The sequence below is a fragment of the Anas acuta genome, chromosome Z (genome assembly GCF_963932015.1).
Source record: "Anas acuta chromosome Z, bAnaAcu1.1, whole genome shotgun sequence".
Lineage (NCBI taxonomy): Eukaryota > Metazoa > Chordata > Aves > Anseriformes > Anatidae > Anas > Anas acuta.
In genome coordinates this window covers 24,754,533-24,776,394 of record NC_089017.1, presented here as the reverse complement: position 1 = coordinate 24,776,394, position 21,862 = coordinate 24,754,533, and the positions used below count along the sequence as shown (strand labels likewise).

The 21,862-nt window shown below is 50.4% G+C and overlaps 1 protein-coding gene and 1 long non-coding RNA gene across 5 annotated transcripts; both read right to left on the bottom strand.

Annotated features, from left to right (window-relative positions):
- Nucleotides 1–10,321: 10,321 nt before the first annotated feature.
- On the bottom strand, nucleotides 10,322–20,391 carry LOC137848174 (uncharacterized). 4 transcript variants are annotated; one of them, XM_068667134.1, is made up of 3 exons: nucleotides 15,070–20,391; nucleotides 13,015–13,083; nucleotides 10,322–11,646 (listed from the first exon to the last, which is right to left on the bottom strand). In XM_068667134.1, the coding sequence occupies exon 1, from the start codon at nucleotides 19,856–19,858 to the stop codon at nucleotides 18,656–18,658; it is 1,203 nt and encodes a 400-aa protein (XP_068523235.1). In that variant the 5' UTR covers nucleotides 19,859–20,391; the 3' UTR covers nucleotides 10,322–11,646; nucleotides 13,015–13,083; nucleotides 15,070–18,655. The 4 variants fall into 4 exon arrangements, with proteins under 4 accessions (XP_068523235.1, XP_068523233.1, XP_068523234.1 ...); XM_068667132.1 differs by having other exon boundaries at nucleotides 13,015–20,391; XM_068667133.1 differs by having other exon boundaries at nucleotides 10,322–13,083.
- LOC137848175 (uncharacterized) lies at nucleotides 10,322–20,528 on the bottom strand. The gene is made up of 2 exons (XR_011091203.1): nucleotides 20,389–20,528; nucleotides 10,322–17,772 (listed from the first exon to the last, which is right to left on the bottom strand). It is a non-coding gene; the product is annotated as an uncharacterized lncRNA (long non-coding RNA).
- Between the last annotated feature and the right edge of the window lie 1,334 nt (nucleotides 20,529–21,862).

Below are 21,862 nucleotides of genomic sequence, written 5' to 3'. Positions count from 1 at the left end.
GCGGCATGAAAAAAAATGGTGCCGGCCACTGCAGGGTTGTGGGAGGGATTCCCTGTCCTGGCCCATCCCAAATCCAGGAGGGCCACTCAGCAGCTTTGTCCGGCCCTTGGCAAATGGCCCTTTCCCCGCCCTGCCATGCAGTGTATGCCCAGCGCCTCCAGCTGGTGGCCGGCAAGAGCTTCAGGCTGCAGCCGTGGCGCTGTGGAGCTGTGCTAGCAGCAGAAGCGGCACCTGTGCCTGCTGCAGTGCTCGCGATCTGACCGGCCAAGTGGTAGCAGGTGCTCCACAGGACACCACGCAGAAGCAAAGGGTCCTGCAACTGTGAATTTGGGGTGTGGAAGGGGTTTAGGTGTCAGTTTTGGGGAGGGGGTGTGTGCGCATTTCAAGACAACCAGGTGGACTGTTCCTGTGATTTGCCCGGAATGTGAGAGAAGAGGTGGCCTGCGCATCGTGACTGTGCTTATGGGGTATGAAGCTGTGGGGCACTGATGGCTCGTGCATGCTTCTTCACATGCGCCTTCTTTACTTGGTGAGGGATACAAGTCAGCTGCGAGTCCGCAAGTATGTCAGCAGGGATGCAGGAGGCAGTGCCTTGCCTTCCATGCCTTAAAGCCACACAGAATACTGAAGATGCAGGGCCAAACTTACGCAAGCGTCCACAGCATCAGAGAGCGTGCAGCAACCTACCAACAGGGCTCAAAGGCCCAGACTCTGCAGGGGCTCTTCCGATGGGACATTTGCAAAAAAGAAACTCCAAAGCTGCCAGAAGTGCAGGCAGTGAAGGACGGCTTGCTTTACCCATGCATGGTGCCCTGCAGGCTCTTGTGCGTGCTCTCTGGGGCCTGCAGCTTCCCTCAGGACACATCGACCCGCGCCGGCGTGCTCTCTTCCAAGGGTTGCGCTGCATTAGAATTTTGATTCTGGCGCCAGAACCACCCCCTGCTCTTCCTCCTCCTCCTGCTCCTCCTCCCGTTCCTCCTCCTGCTCCTCCTCTTGCTCGTCCTGACCCCCCAAAGCCTTCCTCCCCCTCCTTCCTCCCGCTCCGACTGTCACCTTGGCCTTTGCACAGCTGTTTCTCACACTTTCTCCTCCTCACTCCCCACTGCTGAGCAGCAGGTTGCCCTGTTTGGCGGTCCTTGCCAAGCATGCTTTCTCCCGAGGCCCCGCCTTCTCGGCAGCTGAGTTCTGTCATGATCTGCGGCAGTGCCGCTGGAACCGGCATTGTCACAATGCATGGGGCCGATACCGGCTTCTTCTCAGAGGCCACCAGCAGCCCTTGGTGCCAGCACGTGGGCAAACACCCAGCACGGCTCTAGAGAAACATAAACATTTCCTACACGTGAGACCTTCCCGGTCTGGAAGCAGGCAGCCAATCAGAGGGAGGAATGAGAAGATGACAGGGTTTTATAAACAAAGCTGGCTAAGCCAATCAGGGAGCGGCACGGCAACAGGTGGGCTGGGCGCTTTCACAAAATGGCGGCTCCTCACTGTAGAATGCGGCATGAAACAAAATGGTGCTGGCCACTGGAGGGTGGTGGGAGAGATTCCCTGTCCTGGCCCATCCCAAATCCAGGAGGGCCACTCAGCAGCTTAGTCCGGCCCTTGGCAAATGGCCCTTTCCCCGCCCTGCCATGCGGTGTATGCCCAGCGCCTCCAGCTGGTGGCCGGCAAGAGCTTCAGGCTGCAGCCGTGGCGCTGTGGAGCTGTGCTAGCAGCAGAAGCGGCACCTGTGCCTGCTGCAGTGCTCGCGATCTGACCGGCCAAGTGGTAGCAGGTGCTCCACAGGACACCACGCAGAAGCAAAGGGTCCTGCAACTGTGAATTTGGGGTGTGGAAGGGGTTTAGGTGTCAGTTTTGGGGAGGGGGTGTGTGCGCATTTCAAGACAACCAGGTGGACTGTTCCTGTGCTTTGCCCGGAATGTGAGAGAAGAGGTGGCCTGCGCATCGTGACTGTGCTTATGGCGTATGAAGCTGTGGGGCACTGATGGCTCGTGCATGCTTCTTCACATGCGCCTTCTTTTCTCGGTGAGGGACACAAGTCAGCTGCGAGTCCGCAAGTATGTCAGCAGGGATGCGGGAGGCGGTGCCTTGCCTTCCATGCCTTAAAGCCACACAGAATACTGAAGATGCAGGGCCAAACTTACGCAAGCGTCCACAGCATCAGAGAGCGTGCAGCAACCTACCAACAGGGCTCAAAGGCCCAGACTCTGCAGGGGCTCTTCCGATGGGACATTTGCTAAAAAGAAACTCCAAAGCTGCCAGAAGTGCAGGCAGTGAAGGACGGCTTGCTTTACCCATGCACGGTGCCCTGCAGGCTCTTGTGCGTGCTCTCTGGGGCCTGCAGCTTCCCTCAGGACACATCGACCCGCGCCGGCGTGCTCTCTTCCAAGGGTTGCGCTGCATTAGAATTTTGATTCTGGCGCCAGAACCGCCCCCTGCTCTTCCTCCTCCTCCTGCTCCTCCTCCCGTTCCTCCTCCTGCTCCTCCTCTTGCTCATCCTGACCCCCCAAAGCCTTCCTCCCCCTCCTTCCTCCCGCTCCGACTCTCACCTTGGCCTTTGCACAGCTGTTTCTCACACTTTCTCCTCCTCACTCCCCACTGCTGAGCAGCAGGTTGCCCTGTTTGGCGGTCCTTGCCAAGCATGCTTTCTCCTAAGGCACCGCCTTCCTGGCTGCCAGTCTCTGTCCTGCCCTGCGGCCGTGCCGCTGGAACCGGCATTGTCACAATGCATGGGGCCGATACTGGCTTCTTCTCAGAGGCCACCAGCAGCCCTTGGTGCCAGCACGTGGGCAAACACCCAGCACGGCTCTAGAGAAACATAAACATTTCCTACACGTGAGACCTTCCCGGTCTGGAAGCAGGCAGCCAATCAGAGGGAGGAATGAGAAGATGACAGGGTTTTATAAACAAAGCTGGCTAAGCCAATCAGGGAGCGGCACGGCAACAGGTGGGCTGGGCGCTTTCACAAAATGGCGGCTCCTCACTGTAGAATGCGGCATGAAACAAAATGGTGCTGGCCACTGCAGGGTGGTGGGAGAGATTCCCTGTCCTGGCCCATCCCAAATCCAGGAGGGCCACTCAGCAGCTTAGTCCGGCCCTTGGCAAATGGCCCTTTCCCCGCCCTGCCATGCGGTGTATGCCCAGCGCCTCCAGCTGGTGGCCGGCAAGAGCTTCAGGCTGCAGCCGTGGCGCTGTGGAGCTGTGCTAGCAGCAGAAGCGGCACCTGTGCCTGCTGCAGTGCTCGCGATCTGACCGGCCAAGTGGTAGCAGGTGCTCCACAGGACACCACGCAGAAGCAAAGGGTCCTGCAACTGTGAATTTGGGGTGTGGAAGGGGTTTAGGTGTCAGTTTTGGGGAGGGGGTGTGTGCGCATTTCAAGACAACCAGGTGGACTGTTCCTGTGCTTTGCCCGGAATGTGAGAGAAGAGGTGGCCTGCGCATCGTGACTGTGCTTATGGCGTATGAAGCTGTGGGGCACTGATGGCTCGTGCATGCTTCTTCACATGCGCCTTCTTTTCTCGGTGAGGGACACAAGTCAGCTGCGAGTCCGCAAGTATGTCAGCAGGGATGCGGGAGGCGGTGCCTTGCCTTCCATGCCTTAAAGCCACACAGAATACTGAAGATGCAGGGCCAAACTTACGCAAGCGTCCACAGCATCAGAGAGCGTGCAGCAACCTACCAACAGGGCTCAAAGGCCCAGACTCTGCAGGGGCTCTTCCGATGGGACATTTGCTAAAAAGAAACTCCAAAGCTGCCAGAAGTGCAGGCAGTGAAGGACGGCTTGCTTTACCCATGCACGGTGCCCTGCAGGCTCTTGTGCGTGCTCTCTGGGGCCTGCAGCTTCCCTCAGGACACATCGACCCGCGCCGGCGTGCTCTCTTCCAAGGGTTGCGCTGCATTAGAATTTTGATTCTGGCGCCAGAACCGCCCCCTGCTCTTCCTCCTCCTCCTGCTCCTCCTCCCGTTCCTCCTCCTGCTCCTCCTCTTGCTCATCCTGACCCCCCAAAGCCTTCCTCCCCCTCCTTCCTCCCGCTCCGACTCTCACCTTGGCCTTTGCTCAGCTGTTTCTCACACTTTCTCCTCCTCACTCCCCACTGCTGAGCAGCAGGTTGCCCTGTTTGGCGGTCCTTGCCAAGCATGCTTTCTCCCGAGGCACCGCCTTCTCGGCAGCTGAGTTCTGTCATGATCTGCGGCAGTGCCGCTGGAACCGGCATTGTCACAATGCATGGGGCCGATACCGGCTTCTTCTCAGAGGCCACCAGCAGCCCTTGGTGCCAGCACGTGGGCAAACACCCAGCACGGCTCTAGAGAAACATAAACATTTCCTACACGTGAGACCTTCCCGGTCTGGAAGCAGGCAGCCAATCAGAGGGAGGAATGAGAGGATGACAGGGTTTTATAAACAAAGCTGGCTAAGCCAATCAGGGAGCGGCACGGCAACAGGTGGGCTGGGCGCTTTCACAAAATGGCGGCTCCTCACTGTAGAATGCGGCATGAAACAAAATGGTGCTGGCCACTGCAGGGTGGTGGGAGGGATTGCCTGTCCGGGCCCATCCCAAATCCAGGAGGGCCACTCAGCAGAGTAGTCCGGCCCTTGGCAAATGGCCCTTTCCCCGCCCTGCCATGCAGTGTATGCCCAGCGCCTCCAGCTGGTGGCCGGCAAGAGCTTCAGGCTGCAGCCGTGGCGCTGTGGAGCTGTGCTAGCAGCAGAAGCGGCACCTGTGTCTGCTGCAGTGCTCGCGATCGGACCGGCCAAGTGGTAGCAGGTGCTCCACAGGACACCACGCAGAAGCAAAGGGTCCTGCAACTGTGAATTTGGGGTGTGGAAGGGGTTTAGGTGTCAGTTTTGGGGAGGGGGTGTGTGCGCATTTCAAGACAACCAGGTGGACTGTTCCTGTGCTTTGCCCGGAATGTGAGAGAAGAGGTGGCCTGCGCATCGTGACTGTGCTTATGGGGTATGAAGCTGTGGGGCACTGATGGCTCGTGCATGCTTCTTCACATGCGCCTTCTTTACTTGGTGAGGGATACAAGTCAGCTGCGAGTCCGCAAGTATGTCAGCAGGGATGCGGGAGGCAGTGCCTTGCCTTCCATGCCTTAAAGCCACACAGAATACTGAAGATGCAGGGCCAAACTTACGCAAGCGTCCACAGCATCAGAGAGCGTGCAGCAACCTACCAACAGGGCTCAAAGGCCCAGACTCTGCAGGGGCTCTTCCGATGGGACATTTGCAAAAAAGAAACTCCAAAGCTGCCAGAAGTGCAGGCAGTGAAGGACGGCTTGCTTTACCCATGCACGGTGCCCTGCAGGCTCTTGTGCGTGCTCTCTGGGGCCTGCAGCTTCCCTCAGGACACATCGACCCGCGCCGGCGTGCTCTCTTCCAAGGGTTGCGCTGCATTAGAATTTTGATTCTGGCGCCAGAACCACCCCCTGCTCTTCCTCCTCCTCCTGCTCCTCCTCCCGTTCCTCCTCCTGCTCCTCCTCTTGCTCGTCCTGACCCCCCAAAGCCTTCCTCCCCCTCCTTCCTCCCGCTCCGACTCTCACCTTGGCCTTTGCACAGCTGTTTCTCACACTTTCTCCTCCTCACTCCCCACTGCTGAGCAGCAGGTTGCCCTGTTTGGCGGTCCTTGCCAAGCATGCTTTCTCCTAAGGCACCGCCTTCCTGGCTGCCAGTCTCTGTCCTGCCCTGCGGCCGTGCCGCTGGAACCGGCATTGTCACAATGCATGGGGCCGATACTGGCTTCTTCTCAGAGGCCACCAGCAGCCCTTGGTGCCAGCACGTGGGCAAACACCCAGCACGGCTCTAGAGAAACATAAACATTTCCTACACGTGAGACCTTCCCGGTCTGGAAGCAGGCAGCCAATCAGAGGGAGGAATGAGAAGATGACAGGGTTTTATAAACAAAGCTGGCTAAGCCAATCAGGGAGCGGCACGGCAACAGGTGGGCTGGGCGCTTTCACAAAATGGCGGCTCCTCACTGTAGAATGCGGCATGAAACAAAATGGTGCTGGCCACTGCAGGGTGGTGGGAGAGATTCCCTGTCCTGGCCCATCCCAAATCCAGGAGGGCCACTCAGCAGCTTAGTCCGGCCCTTGGCAAATGGCCCTTTCCCCGCCCTGCCATGCGGTGTATGCCCAGCGCCTCCAGCTGGTGGCCGGCAAGAGCTTCAGGCTGCAGCCGTGGCGCTGTGGAGCTGTGCTAGCAGCAGAAGCGGCACCTGTGCCTGCTGCAGTGCTCGCGATCTGACCGGCCAAGTGGTAGCAGGTGCTCCACAGGACACCACGCAGAAGCAAAGGGTCCTGCAACTGTGAATTTGGGGTGTGGAAGGGGTTTAGGTGTCAGTTTTGGGGAGGGGGTGTGTGCGCATTTCAAGACAACCAGGTGGACTGTTCCTGTGCTTTGCCCGGAATGTGAGAGAAGAGGTGGCCTGCGCATCGTGACTGTGCTTATGGCGTATGAAGCTGTGGGGCACTGATGGCTCGTGCATGCTTCTTCACATGCGCCTTCTTTTCTCGGTGAGGGACACAAGTCAGCTGCGAGTCCGCAAGTATGTCAGCAGGGATGCGGGAGGCGGTGCCTTGCCTTCCATGCCTTAAAGCCACACAGAATACTGAAGATGCAGGGCCAAACTTACGCAAGCGTCCACAGCATCAGAGAGCGTGCAGCAACCTACCAACAGGGCTCAAAGGCCCAGACTCTGCAGGGGCTCTTCCGATGGGACATTTGCTAAAAAGAAACTCCAAAGCTGCCAGAAGTGCAGGCAGTGAAGGACGGCTTGCTTTACCCATGCACGGTGCCCTGCAGGCTCTTGTGCGTGCTCTCTGGGGCCTGCAGCTTCCCTCAGGACACATCGACCCGCGCCGGCGTGCTCTCTTCCAAGGGTTGCGCTGCATTAGAATTTTGATTCTGGCGCCAGAACCGCCCCCTGCTCTTCCTCCTCTTCCTGCTCCTCCTCCCGTTCCTCCTCCTGCTCCTCCTCTTGCTCATCCTGACCCCCCAAAGCCTTCCTCCCCCTCCTTCCTCCCGCTCCGACTCTCACCTTGGCCTTTGCTCAGCTGTTTCTCACACTTTCTCCTCCTCACTCCCCACTGCTGAGCAGCAGGTTGCCCTGTTTGGCGGTCCTTGCCAAGCATGCTTTCTCCTAAGGCACCGCCTTCCTGGCTGCCAGTCTCTGTCCTGCCCTGCGGCCGTGCCGCTGGAACCGGCATTGTCACAATGCATGGGGCCGATACTGGCTTCTTCTCAGAGGCCACCAGCAGCCCTTGGTGCCAGCACGTGGGCAAACACCCAGCACGGCTCTAGAGAAACATAAACATTTCCTACACGTGAGACCTTCCCGGTCTGGAAGCAGGCAGCCAATCAGAGGGAGGAATGAGAAGATGACAGGGTTTTATAAACAAAGCTGGCTAAGCCAATCAGGGAGCGGCACGGCAACAGGTGGGCTGGGCGCTTTCACAAAATGGCGGCTCCTCACTGTAGAATGCGGCATGAAACAAAATGGTGCTGGCCACTGCAGGGTGGTGGGAGAGATTCCCTGTCCTGGCCCATCCCAAATCCAGGAGGGCCACTCAGCAGCTTAGTCCGGCCCTTGGCAAATGGCCCTTTCCCCGCCCTGCCATGCGGTGTATGCCCAGCGCCTCCAGCTGGTGGCCGGCAAGAGCTTCAGGCTGCAGCCGTGGCGCTGTGGAGCTGTGCTAGCAGCAGAAGCGGCACCTGTGCCTGCTGCAGTGCTCGCGATCTGACCGGCCAAGTGGTAGCAGGTGCTCCACAGGACACCACGCAGAAGCAAAGGGTCCTGCAACTGTGAATTTGGGGTGTGGAAGGGGTTTAGGTGTCAGTTTTGGGGAGGGGGTGTGTGCGCATTTCAAGACAACCAGGTGGACTGTTCCTGTGCTTTGCCCGGAATGTGAGAGAAGAGGTGGCCTGCGCATCGTGACTGTGCTTATGGCGTATGAAGCTGTGGGGCACTGATGGCTCGTGCATGCTTCTTCACATGCGCCTTCTTTTCTCGGTGAGGGACACAAGTCAGCTGCGAGTCCGCAAGTATGTCAGCAGGGATGCGGGAGGCGGTGCCTTGCCTTCCATGCCTTAAAGCCACACAGAATACTGAAGATGCAGGGCCAAACTTACGCAAGCGTCCACAGCATCAGAGAGCGTGCAGCAACCTACCAACAGGGCTCAAAGGCCCAGACTCTGCAGGGGCTCTTCCGATGGGACATTTGCTAAAAAGAAACTCCAAAGCTGCCAGAAGTGCAGGCAGTGAAGGACGGCTTGCTTTACCCATGCACGGTGCCCTGCAGGCTCTTGTGCGTGCTCTCTGGGGCCTGCAGCTTCCCTCAGGACACATCGACCCGCGCCGGCGTGCTCTCTTCCAAGGGTTGCGCTGCATTAGAATTTTGATTCTGGCGCCAGAACCGCCCCCTGCTCTTCCTCCTCCTCCTGCTCCTCCTCCCGTTCCTCCTCCTGCTCCTCCTCTTGCTCATCCTGACCCCCCAAAGCCTTCCTCCCCCTCCTTCCTCCCGCTCCGACTCTCACCTTGGCCTTTGCTCAGCTGTTTCTCACACTTTCTCCTCCTCACTCCCCACTGCTGAGCAGCAGGTTGCCCTGTTTGGCGGTCCTTGCCAAGCATGCTTTCTCCTAAGGCACCGCCTTCCTGGCTGCCAGTCTCTGTCCTGCCCTGCGGCCGTGCCGCTGGAACCGGCATTGTCACAATGCATGGGGCCGATACTGGCTTCTTCTCAGAGGCCACCAGCAGCCCTTGGTGCCAGCACGTGGGCAAACACCCAGCACGGCTCTAGAGAAACATAAACATTTCCTACACGTGAGACCTTCCCGGTCTGGAAGCAGGCAGCCAATCAGAGGGAGGAATGAGAAGATGACAGGGTTTTATAAACAAAGCTGGCTAAGCCAATCAGGGAGCGGCACGGCAACAGGTGGGCTGGGCGCTTTCACAAAATGGCGGCTCCTCACTGTAGAATGCGGCATGAAACAAAATGGTGCTGGCCACTGGAGGGTGGTGGGAGAGATTCCCTGTCCTGGCCCATCCCAAATCCAGGAGGGCCACTCAGCAGCTTAGTCCGGCCCTTGGCAAATGGCCCTTTCCCCGCCCTGCCATGCGGTGTATGCCCAGCGCCTCCAGCTGGTGGCCGGCAAGAGCTTCAGGCTGCAGCCGTGGCGCTGTGGAGCTGTGCTAGCAGCAGAAGCGGCACCTGTGCCTGCTGCAGTGCTCGCGATCTGACCGGCCAAGTGGTAGCAGGTGCTCCACAGGACACCACGCAGAAGCAAAGGGTCCTGCAACTGTGAATTTGGGGTGTGGAAGGGGTTTAGGTGTCAGTTTTGGGGAGGGGGTGTGTGCGCATTTCAAGACAACCAGGTGGACTGTTCCTGTGCTTTGCCCGGAATGTGAGAGAAGAGGTGGCCTGCGCATCGTGACTGTGCTTATGGCGTATGAAGCTGTGGGGCACTGATGGCTCGTGCATGCTTCTTCACATGCGCCTTCTTTTCTCGGTGAGGGACACAAGTCAGCTGCGAGTCCGCAAGTATGTCAGCAGGGATGCGGGAGGCGGTGCCTTGCCTTCCATGCCTTAAAGCCACACAGAATACTGAAGATGCAGGGCCAAACTTACGCAAGCGTCCACAGCATCAGAGAGCGTGCAGCAACCTACCAACAGGGCTCAAAGGCCCAGACTCTGCAGGGGCTCTTCCGATGGGACATTTGCTAAAAAGAAACTCCAAAGCTGCCAGAAGTGCAGGCAGTGAAGGACGGCTTGCTTTACCCATGCACGGTGCCCTGCAGGCTCTTGTGCGTGCTCTCTGGGGCCTGCAGCTTCCCTCAGGACACATCGACCCGCGCCGGCGTGCTCTCTTCCAAGGGTTGCGCTGCATTAGAATTTTGATTCTGGCGCCAGAACCGCCCCCTGCTCTTCCTCCTCCTCCTGCTCCTCCTCCCGTTCCTCCTCCTGCTCCTCCTCTTGCTCATCCTGACCCCCCAAAGCCTTCCTCCCCCTCCTTCCTCCCGCTCCGACTCTCACCTTGGCCTTTGCTCAGCTGTTTCTCACACTTTCTCCTCCTCACTCCCCACTGCTGAGCAGCAGGTTGCCCTGTTTGGCGGTCCTTGCCAAGCATGCTTTCTCCCGAGGCACCGCCTTCCTGGCTGCCAGTCTCTGTCCTGCCCTGCGGCAGTGCCTCTGGAACCGGCATTGTCACAATGCATGGGGCCGATACCGGCTTCTTCTCAGAGGCCACCAGCAGCCCTTGGTGCCAGCACGTGGGCAAACACCTGTTATAAGTTGCCCCCTTAATTAATTTTCAGAGAGCTTTGCATTAATAATTGGAAGGAATTTATTGAGTAAGCAACAGCAAGCAAAACAGCGCTGGGTGTCCGGGGAGTCTCTGCTCCGCCAACGGCGCGCACCTCACCCCCGCCAGTGTCCCTTTTTATATATTGGTGATTTCAGGATTATGCAGCACATCCTATTATATTCTGCGGCTGCGCACGCTTTTGCTAGGGGGTCGTCTCTGTCCCTCTGGTGGTCGTGAAGATGAAGGCCGTAGTCTTCCTCGGCCTTGTGGTTCAACTTTTTTTTTATTTGCTCATGTTGGCCCAGCGTGAGACAGGAAGGCAGGATGTTGATACAGTAGTTTAGCAACTTATCAGGAGATGGTTACATGAGCTTTGCAGCAGTGTCTTTAAACAAAAGAGACAACTGAGATGCAGAAGGAGAGAAGGGGAGGGGGGTTTTCTTTTTTTTTACATTAAGCAAAAGAATTTTCATAGTGTCTAGCCAAGCATTATACAGCTCCTTACTTCAGCAGGGAGTTTTCACAACTCCCGTTCCTCAAACAGAACTCCTTGTTTTTATAATACAAAAGACAATGAACAAACATTTATTGTGTATTACAATCCCTCCTTTTTCTTTTAGTTACTCATTTTGTTCATTGAATCTCGGCAATGCCTGGCTACTAAGAACTAATGTTTCCTCGATTCCTTCTTTGGTACTTATTGGCTCGTATCTGGCATGTATGAGCATTACATGTGCCGCTTCTAAATGTCCCTTTACAATTGCAATCAATTTATTAAAAAATACATGGTCCAAAAGTTAGTGCTATTATTAAGAACAACAAAGGTCCTGTTATTGTTGATAATAAAGTAGTAGGCCAAGGTGAATAATTAAACCAAGATTCGTACCAGCTCTGTCGGGCTTCATTCTCCCGTTTCCTTTTTTTTTTCAACCCTTCCCTGGGTCTTGCCATTGTACCTCTTACCTCTCCAGTGTGATCAGCATACACACAGCATTCCTCTTTCAGGGCTGCACACAGCCCGCCCTGTTGTAAAAAATACCAAATCTAATCCCCTACGATTTTGTAACACTACCTCTGAAAGCAACCTGATAGATTTTCCAGGGCCAAGATGGATTGTTCAGTTTGGGTCAGGTCCTCGTCCACAGCAATGCATAAGGAAGTAAATTCTTGATTTTGTTTAACCAATGAGGCTACCCTGGTCCCCACTCCAGCTCCTCCCAGGATTATTAGGGTGGCCAAAGTTAGAGCCGTGAATGGTTCCCATCTTTCTAGATGATGACTTTCCACTGTGTCTGGGTGTACATATAATCTTCAGGGTGGTATAGAATCCTTGGTATAATTATCACCTGTATACAGAAATCACGAGATGCATTAAAGAGTTTTAGTGATAGACAAGGAGTTACGCCCACTCACAAACAAACCCACCTAGCGTTGTTGGCTGGGATTAACCACTCGGCTGATTGTTTTCCATTCTCCATGATATTACATAGGTGACACTTCCCACTAGGAACCATGCACACACACCTACCACCTCCAGTGACTTGTGTTAGTGCTACCCTTATGTCTTTTCCCCAACTGCATTGTAGAAGCTTGTTCTCGTTTGTGCGGGAGGGCTCCCCAGGATTCCCAATAGCATCATAATATGAAGGCCTTATACTAAAGCATAATCAACAGTGTTTTGTTACATTTGGGTTTGTTTTGTTTAATAATTGGTAGCTGGCATTCATGACCCCCCCATATGTTATTCTCAGCTATGTTATCATTCTCGGCTTTACCTGAGCTCGTAGGGCTGCCGAGGGTTGGCACTGTAGTATTTTCTGCAGGCTGGATTCCCTGGACATTTTCTGACAATACCTCATTTGGTCCTACTGCCTGGGGCCTATCAGCATCCTCCTTTTTATTAGTATGAGTCCTCCCCTATCTGTTCTGTGTTTGTAAAATCTGACACCTCACATTTTTCCTAGTACCCAGCTAGTATCGTCCAAGTTTGTTATATTTATATATAGAACCTTGCAAATTTCTTTATTTCATGGAAGGTTCCTGTATACCCTATACCATGCCCTCACCACCTGTAATGGGGACCTGCTTGTTGATTACAACCTTGCGGCCCATATGCCACTTGTAAGAATTTATTCCGACCAGCCCCGAGTGTCCAGTCCATAGCAATGGTTTCACACCCCCAGTATGCACAATAATACATGTTCGGGTAATTACAGTACCCCTTTCCTGTGTTAGAACTTGGGCAGAAATAAAATCCTGATCGGTTGAAGCATGGCTGCACTGACACCAGGTCACATAATGTGATGCAGAAACTGGGGGCACCTGCTGTCATTGTTTGCTGGATGACGAATTGATCCTTCCATCTGATCAAGCTCCATTTAAAAGGCTGATGGGGATGCGCAGACCCATAGCTGACCAAAACGATGATACTGACTCCCATGTATCGTAGGAGGTGGTCAGAACCCATCTAAATTGTCGGCCTCTCAGTCCCCCACCGTTTCACTTCTCTGCCTCGCTTGTCAGTTCGGTTGCAGCGAACTACAAGGTATCGGTTCTTCTTGGCAGCAGCAGTGTTCTTCAGGGGAACCTACTAGGGAGCCTTCAAAACAGGGCCTCCTCCCCTTCCCACGATACACAGATAATATACAATACTTATCGAGTCCGTCTTAGTGTCAGCTTCAAGTTGTCAGGGCCTGGAGCTGCCTCCCATTTACCTTCCCGGATTGGTCCTTTCACACGGCTGGCATGCGTCCATCTTTTCTCCGCAGTTCGAATAGCCGTTTCTGTGGTAAGCAAAACAACATAGGGGCCTTCCCCATCGTGGTGTTAAAGCAGTCTCTTTCCAAGTCTTAATTAGAATTGAGGGTGATCAAGTAGCAATTCCAAGTCATAGGGCATACCATATAGCATTTCAAAAGGAGAAATTCCTACATCAGTTCTGGGCTGTGTCCATATGTTTAACAGTGCAAGGGGTAAGCATTTTACCCAAGAAGCCTTAGTTTCCAGCACAAGTTTTGTTAGTTGTTTCTTAATTTCACCATTCATTCGCTCTACCTTTCCAGAAGAGGAGGGGTGCCAGGGGCTGTGAAAATCCCACTCAATCTCTAAGGCCTGCTTTAACCCTTGCAGTAAAGCTTTACACCCATTCAGTCACGTGGTCAATTAGGACAGACAAGTAACTCAGTAAAGTCTACCTGTATACTTTGGAAAGGTCAAAACCCTGGCTCCCATCCCCCTCTAGATAGGTTACAGAAGACCTTTTTATTTACCCTTTGACATATAGTAGTACATCCTCTACATGTGTGCTTCCCTAAAGTATGTATTCCTACATAGACATGCTTTCTTAGAACAACATCACACATTGCTTGCACCTCCCAATGACTCTTCTGATGTAAAACAGTTAATATTTGCCTCATTATCACTTTATTCAGCATTTCTCTCCCATCAGGGAGTATTGATTTTCCTTAAAATGATCCACATATTTGTAACATTAATACCTCCTTGGGAGGTTGTAATTGCTCCAAAATCTTTTTTAGAATTTACCCAAATAGATAGGTGGCCCTGTAAACCCCTGAGGTAAAATTGTCCACCTATATTGTTGCTTCTGCCCCCATTTCAGGGTCTTTCCAGTCAGAGGTGAATATGTTTGCTCTCAGGGCCAGAGAGCACTCCATTAATAACACTGTTATTCCAGTCTAACAATTTACTAGTAGAATGCCCAATTTAATCATCAAATCCCTTCCCAACAAGTTAGTCTCTGCCTTGGATACATACAATAATTGCCCAGTGATCATTTTATCCCCTAGTCTCAGCTTGGTATCCCCCAAAAGTGGCACTGTTATCCCAGTCCCTTCTACCCCCATCACATTTAGGGTTTCATTAGTTAATTTAATTCCTGATACTTTACAAGTCAGTAATGACTTAGCTGCCCCAGTATATTGGGTTTGATGGCAAGGTTCGGGGGGTGTGAGGGATGTGGGGGGTGGGAAACTGCAGTGGCAGCCCCCGTGGAAAAAAAACAAAACAAAACAAAAAAAAACCAGAAACCTCCCCGTGGTAGATAAGGGACAAGTTCATCTGGCCCTAAAGGGGCCCACTGCTGCCCAGAGCCAAGCCATAGCAACACAGTCCATGCCTCTGTGAGAGCACATCCACAAAAAAAAACAAACAAAGAAACAAACAAAAACCTGCTGCTCAACAGCAGTTGGGAGAGCGAGAAACCCCCCTGTCGCGTTAAAGGGGTGTAGCTGATTAACCGTTACGGGCCCGGTTGGATTCAGAGTACTGAACCAGTCGGACATTCACCAAAATTGGGGGTCCGCTCAGACATTCACCAAAAACGTATTAACCACCTGGGGGTCCGTTCAGACATTCACCAAAAATGCATTAACCGTCTGGGGGTCTGGTTAGATTCAGAACACTGAGCTATCACGGATAACCACCCTCACCCTAGTTGCATTAATGAGAGCTATCACAATGCAATCAAGTATGGTTTATTACAGCAACAGATAATCAGGTTCTTTTGGATTGCCGGTGATAGTGACTATCTGCAAAAGCAAGCTAGTATGCATGAAATACACAGGTGTTATAGATGTTATAGATGTTATACAGGTGTTATAAGTGTTACAGATGTTATAGGTGTTATAGATGTTACAGATGTTATAGGTGTTGTAGGTGTTACAGGTGTTACAGGTGCGCAGCCTAGAAACAAACGCGTTAAAAGGATCAAAGACTCTATAGAGATTTATAAGCAAATATTCAGATCTCACCCAAAGGCGTCCCAATGGGGGGGGGAAGAGAGGCTCAGCCCGTCGACTGATCCCAGGAGTCAGGAGGTCCTAAGGATGTTGTATGTCCTCGGGATGGTATCTCCCCTGACGATGGTATCTTCCCTAACATCCCCTCTCTCTTGGGCCAATTTATATTATTTTCTATCTTTTAGGTGGAGCTTGAGTGGCTCTAGTCAAGCATATCTTAGTTATGATTGGTGTAAAGTTTTCTCATCTCCGTTTAAAGTAATAGGCTCCAAGAAATTCAGAGCGCATGCTCAGTGAGGGGTGGTCGCACCTTGGAGGCGGGTAGCTTTTGGGATGGAGGTGTGTTTTGGTATTATAATGATATTATAATGAGCAAAAAGTACACCAGGGTACAGCATTTGTCAAAACATGACAGGTCTTTGGCTTAGGGTGGCAAACAGTGCAGCTTTGTGCACAAGAACAATCGAGGCCCCACCTGATTACAGAGCCTAGCCGTGGTGTCTCCACTCCACTCCACGCTCCGTGGTGTTCCTTAGGGCTAGCACACCAAGTTTCCCCAGCGCAATAGCATCTAAGGTTGGGAGCCTAGGGAACGCTCAGGTAATGCAGTTATGCCCTACCCTGAAAGCCTCTTCAATGCTGTACCTTTTCCTTAAAAGTGTGAATGTTAGTTTTATTTTCCTAGTTACTTCAGGCATTTACACCACATAATCCACCCCGTGACTATAGTCACTCAAGCTTCACGACAGTTGGAATATGTCGGGGATATCACATACATTCTCGGAATGAGGTTTATTGAATGTATGTACATTGTGTAGGGATGCTAAACGTTTCATCATAAACCAGAGTTTAACATACAAACTAATTGTCAGTATAAAACATAACACAGTGAGTATTAGCAGAACAATAACAGGGTGAAGCATCTTGTTGAAGATTCCCTTGGCAGCTGGCAACCATCCAAACAAAGTGTCCCACCAACGGTGTCTCTCATCTCTCTTCACTCTTTCCATCACTCGATGTATTTCTTGTGCATCATGATGGACAGTAATCAGAGTCTTTTATCCATTTTCTTGGACTTGTGTCATCAGCTGCTTCAGGTCCTCATGTACCAGCAATTTCTTCACCAAGGTGAGGTTCATTCCAATAGGAGTAGGCAGCAGTTCATGAAGCAGAATATAATTAGATGCAATAAGTTGATAAGAAGTGACAGGAACTGAGTATTTAAAATCACATCCTAGAATTTTGGTAAAATTGCAAACACAAACATTAGAGTGATTATTGGTATCTACCACTATATCATCTACGACTATAGAATCACAATGAGTTCTCATACAAACACAACCTTTCCCAATATATACAAGTACAGTTTCAAGGGTTTCATTAGGATGTATCTCGAAGTGGCAAATATTTTGCTGAGTGTCAAGACAAATGTCTTGAGATTCCAGCGTGTTACTTTCACAGATGAAACCTTTTTGTTCACGCACAATGCATGCATTTACATCAATTGTTTGCCACTTTCCTCCCTTTTGATGGGCCCATACTTTATGCTCTTTAGGATAAAGTATAGTTCCATTGTGATTGAGTAAGTATAAAGGCAACAATTTGATCATTTTAATGGGTAAAGTTGACTAATTGACACCAAGCTTGAAATTCTTTTTCAAATTCTGAAGCATTATCCCAAATCAATTTTTGAATTTCAGTGGGCAAAGTTCCTCCTTCTCCCTAATAATAATAGCTGCTGCTACAGATTGTATCCATAACTGCGCTTGGATACAGCTCAAGGCAAGGGAGGTATTGCCTTGGGCTTTTCCAAGGGCATTTATAATTAATTGATGATCATTTTCCTAAAGCCAATAAGGATGATTTTATTGGTTGTTCCAGTTTCCTTAGGTCATCTGTAGTAGCAGTTATTCTACTCATTAAGACCTCAGCATCAATGCTATTTAATATACCTAATCCTGTCCCTAATAACCCAGTTGCATCCCGTGGCACGCGCTGAGATTGTTTTAGAGAACGTCCATGTAACCATGCTAACCAGCCGGTGTAGGCAGTCCTCAGAAAGGTGGTACATTTCGAGTTAATTTCAGAGATATTAATGTGCAGCGCTAGCTCTACCCTTTTTAGGGACCAACTAGGGTTAAAGAGAATTTGTTGTTGTCCCACATTTTTAATTATGTAAGGACCTGTGTTGAAGATGGAAGGAGTTAGACCAATGGGAGGCTGAGTCGGTTCGTTTTCAAATATCTGCAGGGGCAGAGGCTTCATATAATTCTGTGCCTCTGTAGCCTCAGAGACAGTACACAATTATAGGTTTGGTGAAAGTAAAATTGTACCAGCAATCAAAATTTGGTTCAGTTATTTTAGTTATTTGGCAACCAATTTGTATTGTTTGTCCAGACATGGCTTAAAGTTCAGCCATTCGTAGAGAATTGTTCCAACTCCATTCATCTTTTGAAAATATTTTGTTTCCATGTAGAACTAAAGTAGAGAGATTTAGGTCCTTTCTGTTTTGAGATGTTCCAGTGACTGTGCTATACTGTGACAATACATGGTTAAATGCCATGGTGAAACACCTCAGCTCCATGCACAGCCACAGTAGCTAAGTTTCCTTTAAGGTCTGCAATTGCATCAAGGTCAGGGTAAAGCATAGCATCATTAATCCAAACTGTTGATTCGTCATCTTCCAGCTGTCCCTATACAGTTCGCTCAGGGTTCCTGTGAACACAAAAGAAAATAAAATATGCTCGGTTGTATTCAACCGGCAGGGTTAGAAAGAGGGTGAAATAGCAATCTTTGATTTCCCATGCATAGAAATATTTGGGAGTAGTTAGCACTATTGCTACTGTTAGAAACACAGAGGGCTTTCACTATCTCTGCCATGTTTGGAACTGCGGCAGTCAAAGGTGTAGTGTTAGCGTTCAGCTGTCTGTAATCCACTGTAAAATGCCATTGCCTGGTTGGTTTCTTTACTGGCCACACTGGTGAATTGTAAGGTGAATGGGTCCTTTTAATAATGTCTCTTTTTTCCAATTCTGTTACCACCCCGTGAATCCCCATAAGTGCTGCTGCTGACAACAGATATTGCCGATCATTAATGATTTTAGCAGGGGATAAGGGTATGGATGTTTGTAACAGGCTCAGTCTCATGGTGCCTGAATCCCTTTGAAGTGTCACGAAACTCCACACAGTTCCATCAGGGAGTTTCCACATATGACCATGAAGTATGTCAAATCCTAAAATATTAGTGTATGCAGCACCAACTAATAGTTCTACCCTGGATAATTTTTGTTCCTCTGGCAACCAGAGTGAAATTTTTTGCAGTGGGGCATTGTTTTTCCACACCATTGATTCCCGTGAATTTAACCCTGTGTTGACCAGGTGTTATGCTCAGGGTTTGTGCTGTCTCATGTGTAATTACTGACATTTGGGTCCCAGTGTCAATAAGAAAATTTACCAATATTTTTGGGGGTTCAACAGGAATAGCAATGATAGGGTCAGAGTGTTCATTAGAGAGCCATTGAATTGTTAATACCCACCAAGCAGGGTGGCTCATTGCCCTCCCCGGGGATGAGTTTTTTTGCTGACACCACAACTCACCTCATTCCCTATTAGCTTTCAACCTCTCTTTGAATTTGGGATATCTGGGATTTTTAGTGTGGATTTGGCGGACTCGCCGAGAGTGGTCTTGGGATTTAATACTGGATGAATTAATCCAGCCCATTCGGTGTCCGTACTTATCTATGTCTTGTACCAATTCACTCCAGGTGGGAATAGGGGAGTTAGAATTTTGCCTACAACCACTATCATCATCCCTACAAGCAGCTAGTATGTGATCTTGGGTGTTTGCTACAAACACCTTAAGACAATCAGGGAGTCCACGGATGAGAGGGGTTAACCGAATTGGATCAATAGGAGCTAACATCGGGGATTTCCTTAATTCATCTCTTTCATATATCGCCTGAATGCAGGCTGCTTTCTGTACTGCTACAGCCAGGTTAGCTCCTGGTGTGGTGGTTAAAAATACTCCAGGTCCCCAAAAGCCTCCTACCTCTTCCTCACTCAACATCATTCGATCTCCTCTAAGAGAAACTCGACACACATACTCAACTTCTGATTCCCCTGACCACCTTGAGAACTTCTCCTGTATTTTAACCAACTCTGCTGGTGGCAACGGAATCTTTCGCACAGTAGTGCGGATTTCATCATTATCATCAACAGTAGTCTCAGTCTTAACCAAAGGTCTCAAGGAAATGGATTGGGGTTCAGAATCAGAAATCTCTTCAACACCGTCATCACTGTCAGACCAGAAATCACTGTCCCAGCTTTCAGGCTCTACACTATGCAGCAATCTACGAATCTGCTTGACCGGAGCACAAGGCTGTACTTTATTTAACAGATGACTAACCCTCTCCAGCAATTGTTTAAGATGATTATTCTCATGCACAAGTTTATCATTTTCATCCAAAAGTTTATCCACTCTTATTCCTAATGTTTTTCCTGTCTCCCTTTCAAAGGCCAATGATGACTTCAACACATCAATCTCTGATTTCAAAGCTGTATGTTCCGCATCAGAGATCACTTTGGGAGCAGGAGTTTCCTTAGCTTCTTGCCGAGCACAAGACAAACAAGCTCCTAACACAGCACAAATCACACTTTTACCCTTTCTTTGACCAATCTTTCGTGAAGCCTGACACTGCTCAATGCGCTCTACCACTTTCTCCTCATCTTTCCAAAACTTTTGGGAAAACTCCTTCCCTGCCTGGGAAGGGGCACATTTATATTTTTGCAGTAGTTTATCCATAGCAATCCTGCCGACTACGCCAATTTTACTGTCGCGTTAAAGGGGTGTAGCTGATTAACCGTTATGGGCCCGGTTGGATTCAGAGTACTGAACCAGTCGGACATTCACCAAAATTGGGGGTCCGCTCAGACATTCACCAAAAATGCATTAACCGTCTGGGGGTCTGGTTAGATTCAGAACACTGAGCTATCACGGATAACCACCCTCACCCTAGTTGCATTAATGAGAGCTATCACAATGCAATCAAGTATGGTTTATTACAGCAACAGATAATCAGGTTCTTTTGGATTGCCGGTGATAGTGACTATCTGCAAAAGCAAGCTAGTATGCATGAAATACACAGGTGTTATAGATGTTATAGATGTTATACAGGTGTTATAAGTGTTACAGATGTTATAGGTGTTATAGATGTTACAGATGTTATAGGTGTTGTAGGTGTTACAGGTGTTACAGGTGCGCAGCCTAGAAACAAACGCGTTAAAAGGATCAAAGACTCTATAGAGATTTATAAGCAAATATTCAGATCTCACCCAAAGGCGTCCCAATGGGGGGGGGAAGAGAGGCTCAGCCCGTCGACTGATCCCAGGAGTCAGGAGGTCCTAAGGATGTTGTATGTCCTCGGGATGGTATCTCCCCTGACGATGGTATCTTCCCTAACATCCCCTCTCTCTTGGGCCAATTTATATTATTTTCTATCTTTTAGGTGGAGCTTGAGTGGCTCTAGTCAAGCATATCTTAGTTATGATTGGTGTAAAGTTTTCTCGTCTCCGTTTAAAGTAATAGGCTCCAAGAAATTCAGAGCGCATGCTCAGTGAGGGGTGGTCGCACCTTGGAGGCGGGTAGCTTTTGGGATGGAGGTGTGTTTTGGTATTATAATGATATTATAATGAGCAAAAAGTACACCAGGGTACAGCATTTGTCAAAACATGACAGGTCTTTGGCTTAGGGTGGCAAACAGTGCAGCTTTGTGCACAAGAACAATCGAGGCCCCACCTGATTACAGAGCCTAGCTGTGGTGTCTCCACTCCACTCCACGCTCCGTGGTGTTCCTTAGGGCTAGCACACCAAGTTTCCCCAGCGCAATAGCATCTAAGGTTGGGAGCCTAGGGAACGCTCAGGTAATGCAGTTATGCCCTACCCTGAAAGCCTCTTCAATGCTGTACCTTTTCCTTAAAAGTGTGAATGTTAGTTTTATTTTCCTAGTTACTTCAGGCATTTACACACACACACACACCCCCCCCTGCAGACACCAAAGTCAGTGCAGAAGGAGGGGGAGGAGGCGCTCCAGGCGCTGGAGCCGAAGCCCCCCTGCAGCCACTGGAGAGGCCCCTGGTGGAGCAGGCTGTTCCCCCCTCCCCGATGCTTGGGAAACTGAACAAACACCACAGCAAATACGCAAATATACCAAAACTTCTAGACTGTTACTTAGACAATGCCTACATCACCTTTCCCTGCTCATTCAACTTCGAATACCTTTAACACTTTCAACAAACCTTTTAACACTTCTTTTATCTTTCTCCTGCCTGTAGTTTTCTAATGCCAACACCAAAGGCTCAGTCAGGGGCCAACTTAATTCCATACCTTTTCCCTCCAAGATGCTGAAACAACATCAATATGCAACATTTCATCCTGTTTTCCTTCTTTCCACAAAAACAACATTGACTGTAATATGGTGTTATAATTAATACTTCCATTTAGGGGCCACTCCGCTCCATCCTCTAGTTTATAAAGTGGCCACCACTGATTACAATATTTGCTAAGAGTTCTTTTACTCTCTGTACACTCTCACCCCACTATATCCCTCCAATGTGTTAGTATACATCCTAGGAGGCTTTTCCTCGGGATTTCTTTGCTTTGAACTTTTCCTACTGTAATCTAAAGTGGTTAATATTCCACCGTTTTCCTAGAAGCTCTTTACTAGTCAATCCCAATCCCTCCAAAATCCACAATATATAGATACACAAGTAAAATCAGACCACTGCAAATTAACTGCCTGTAGACAAT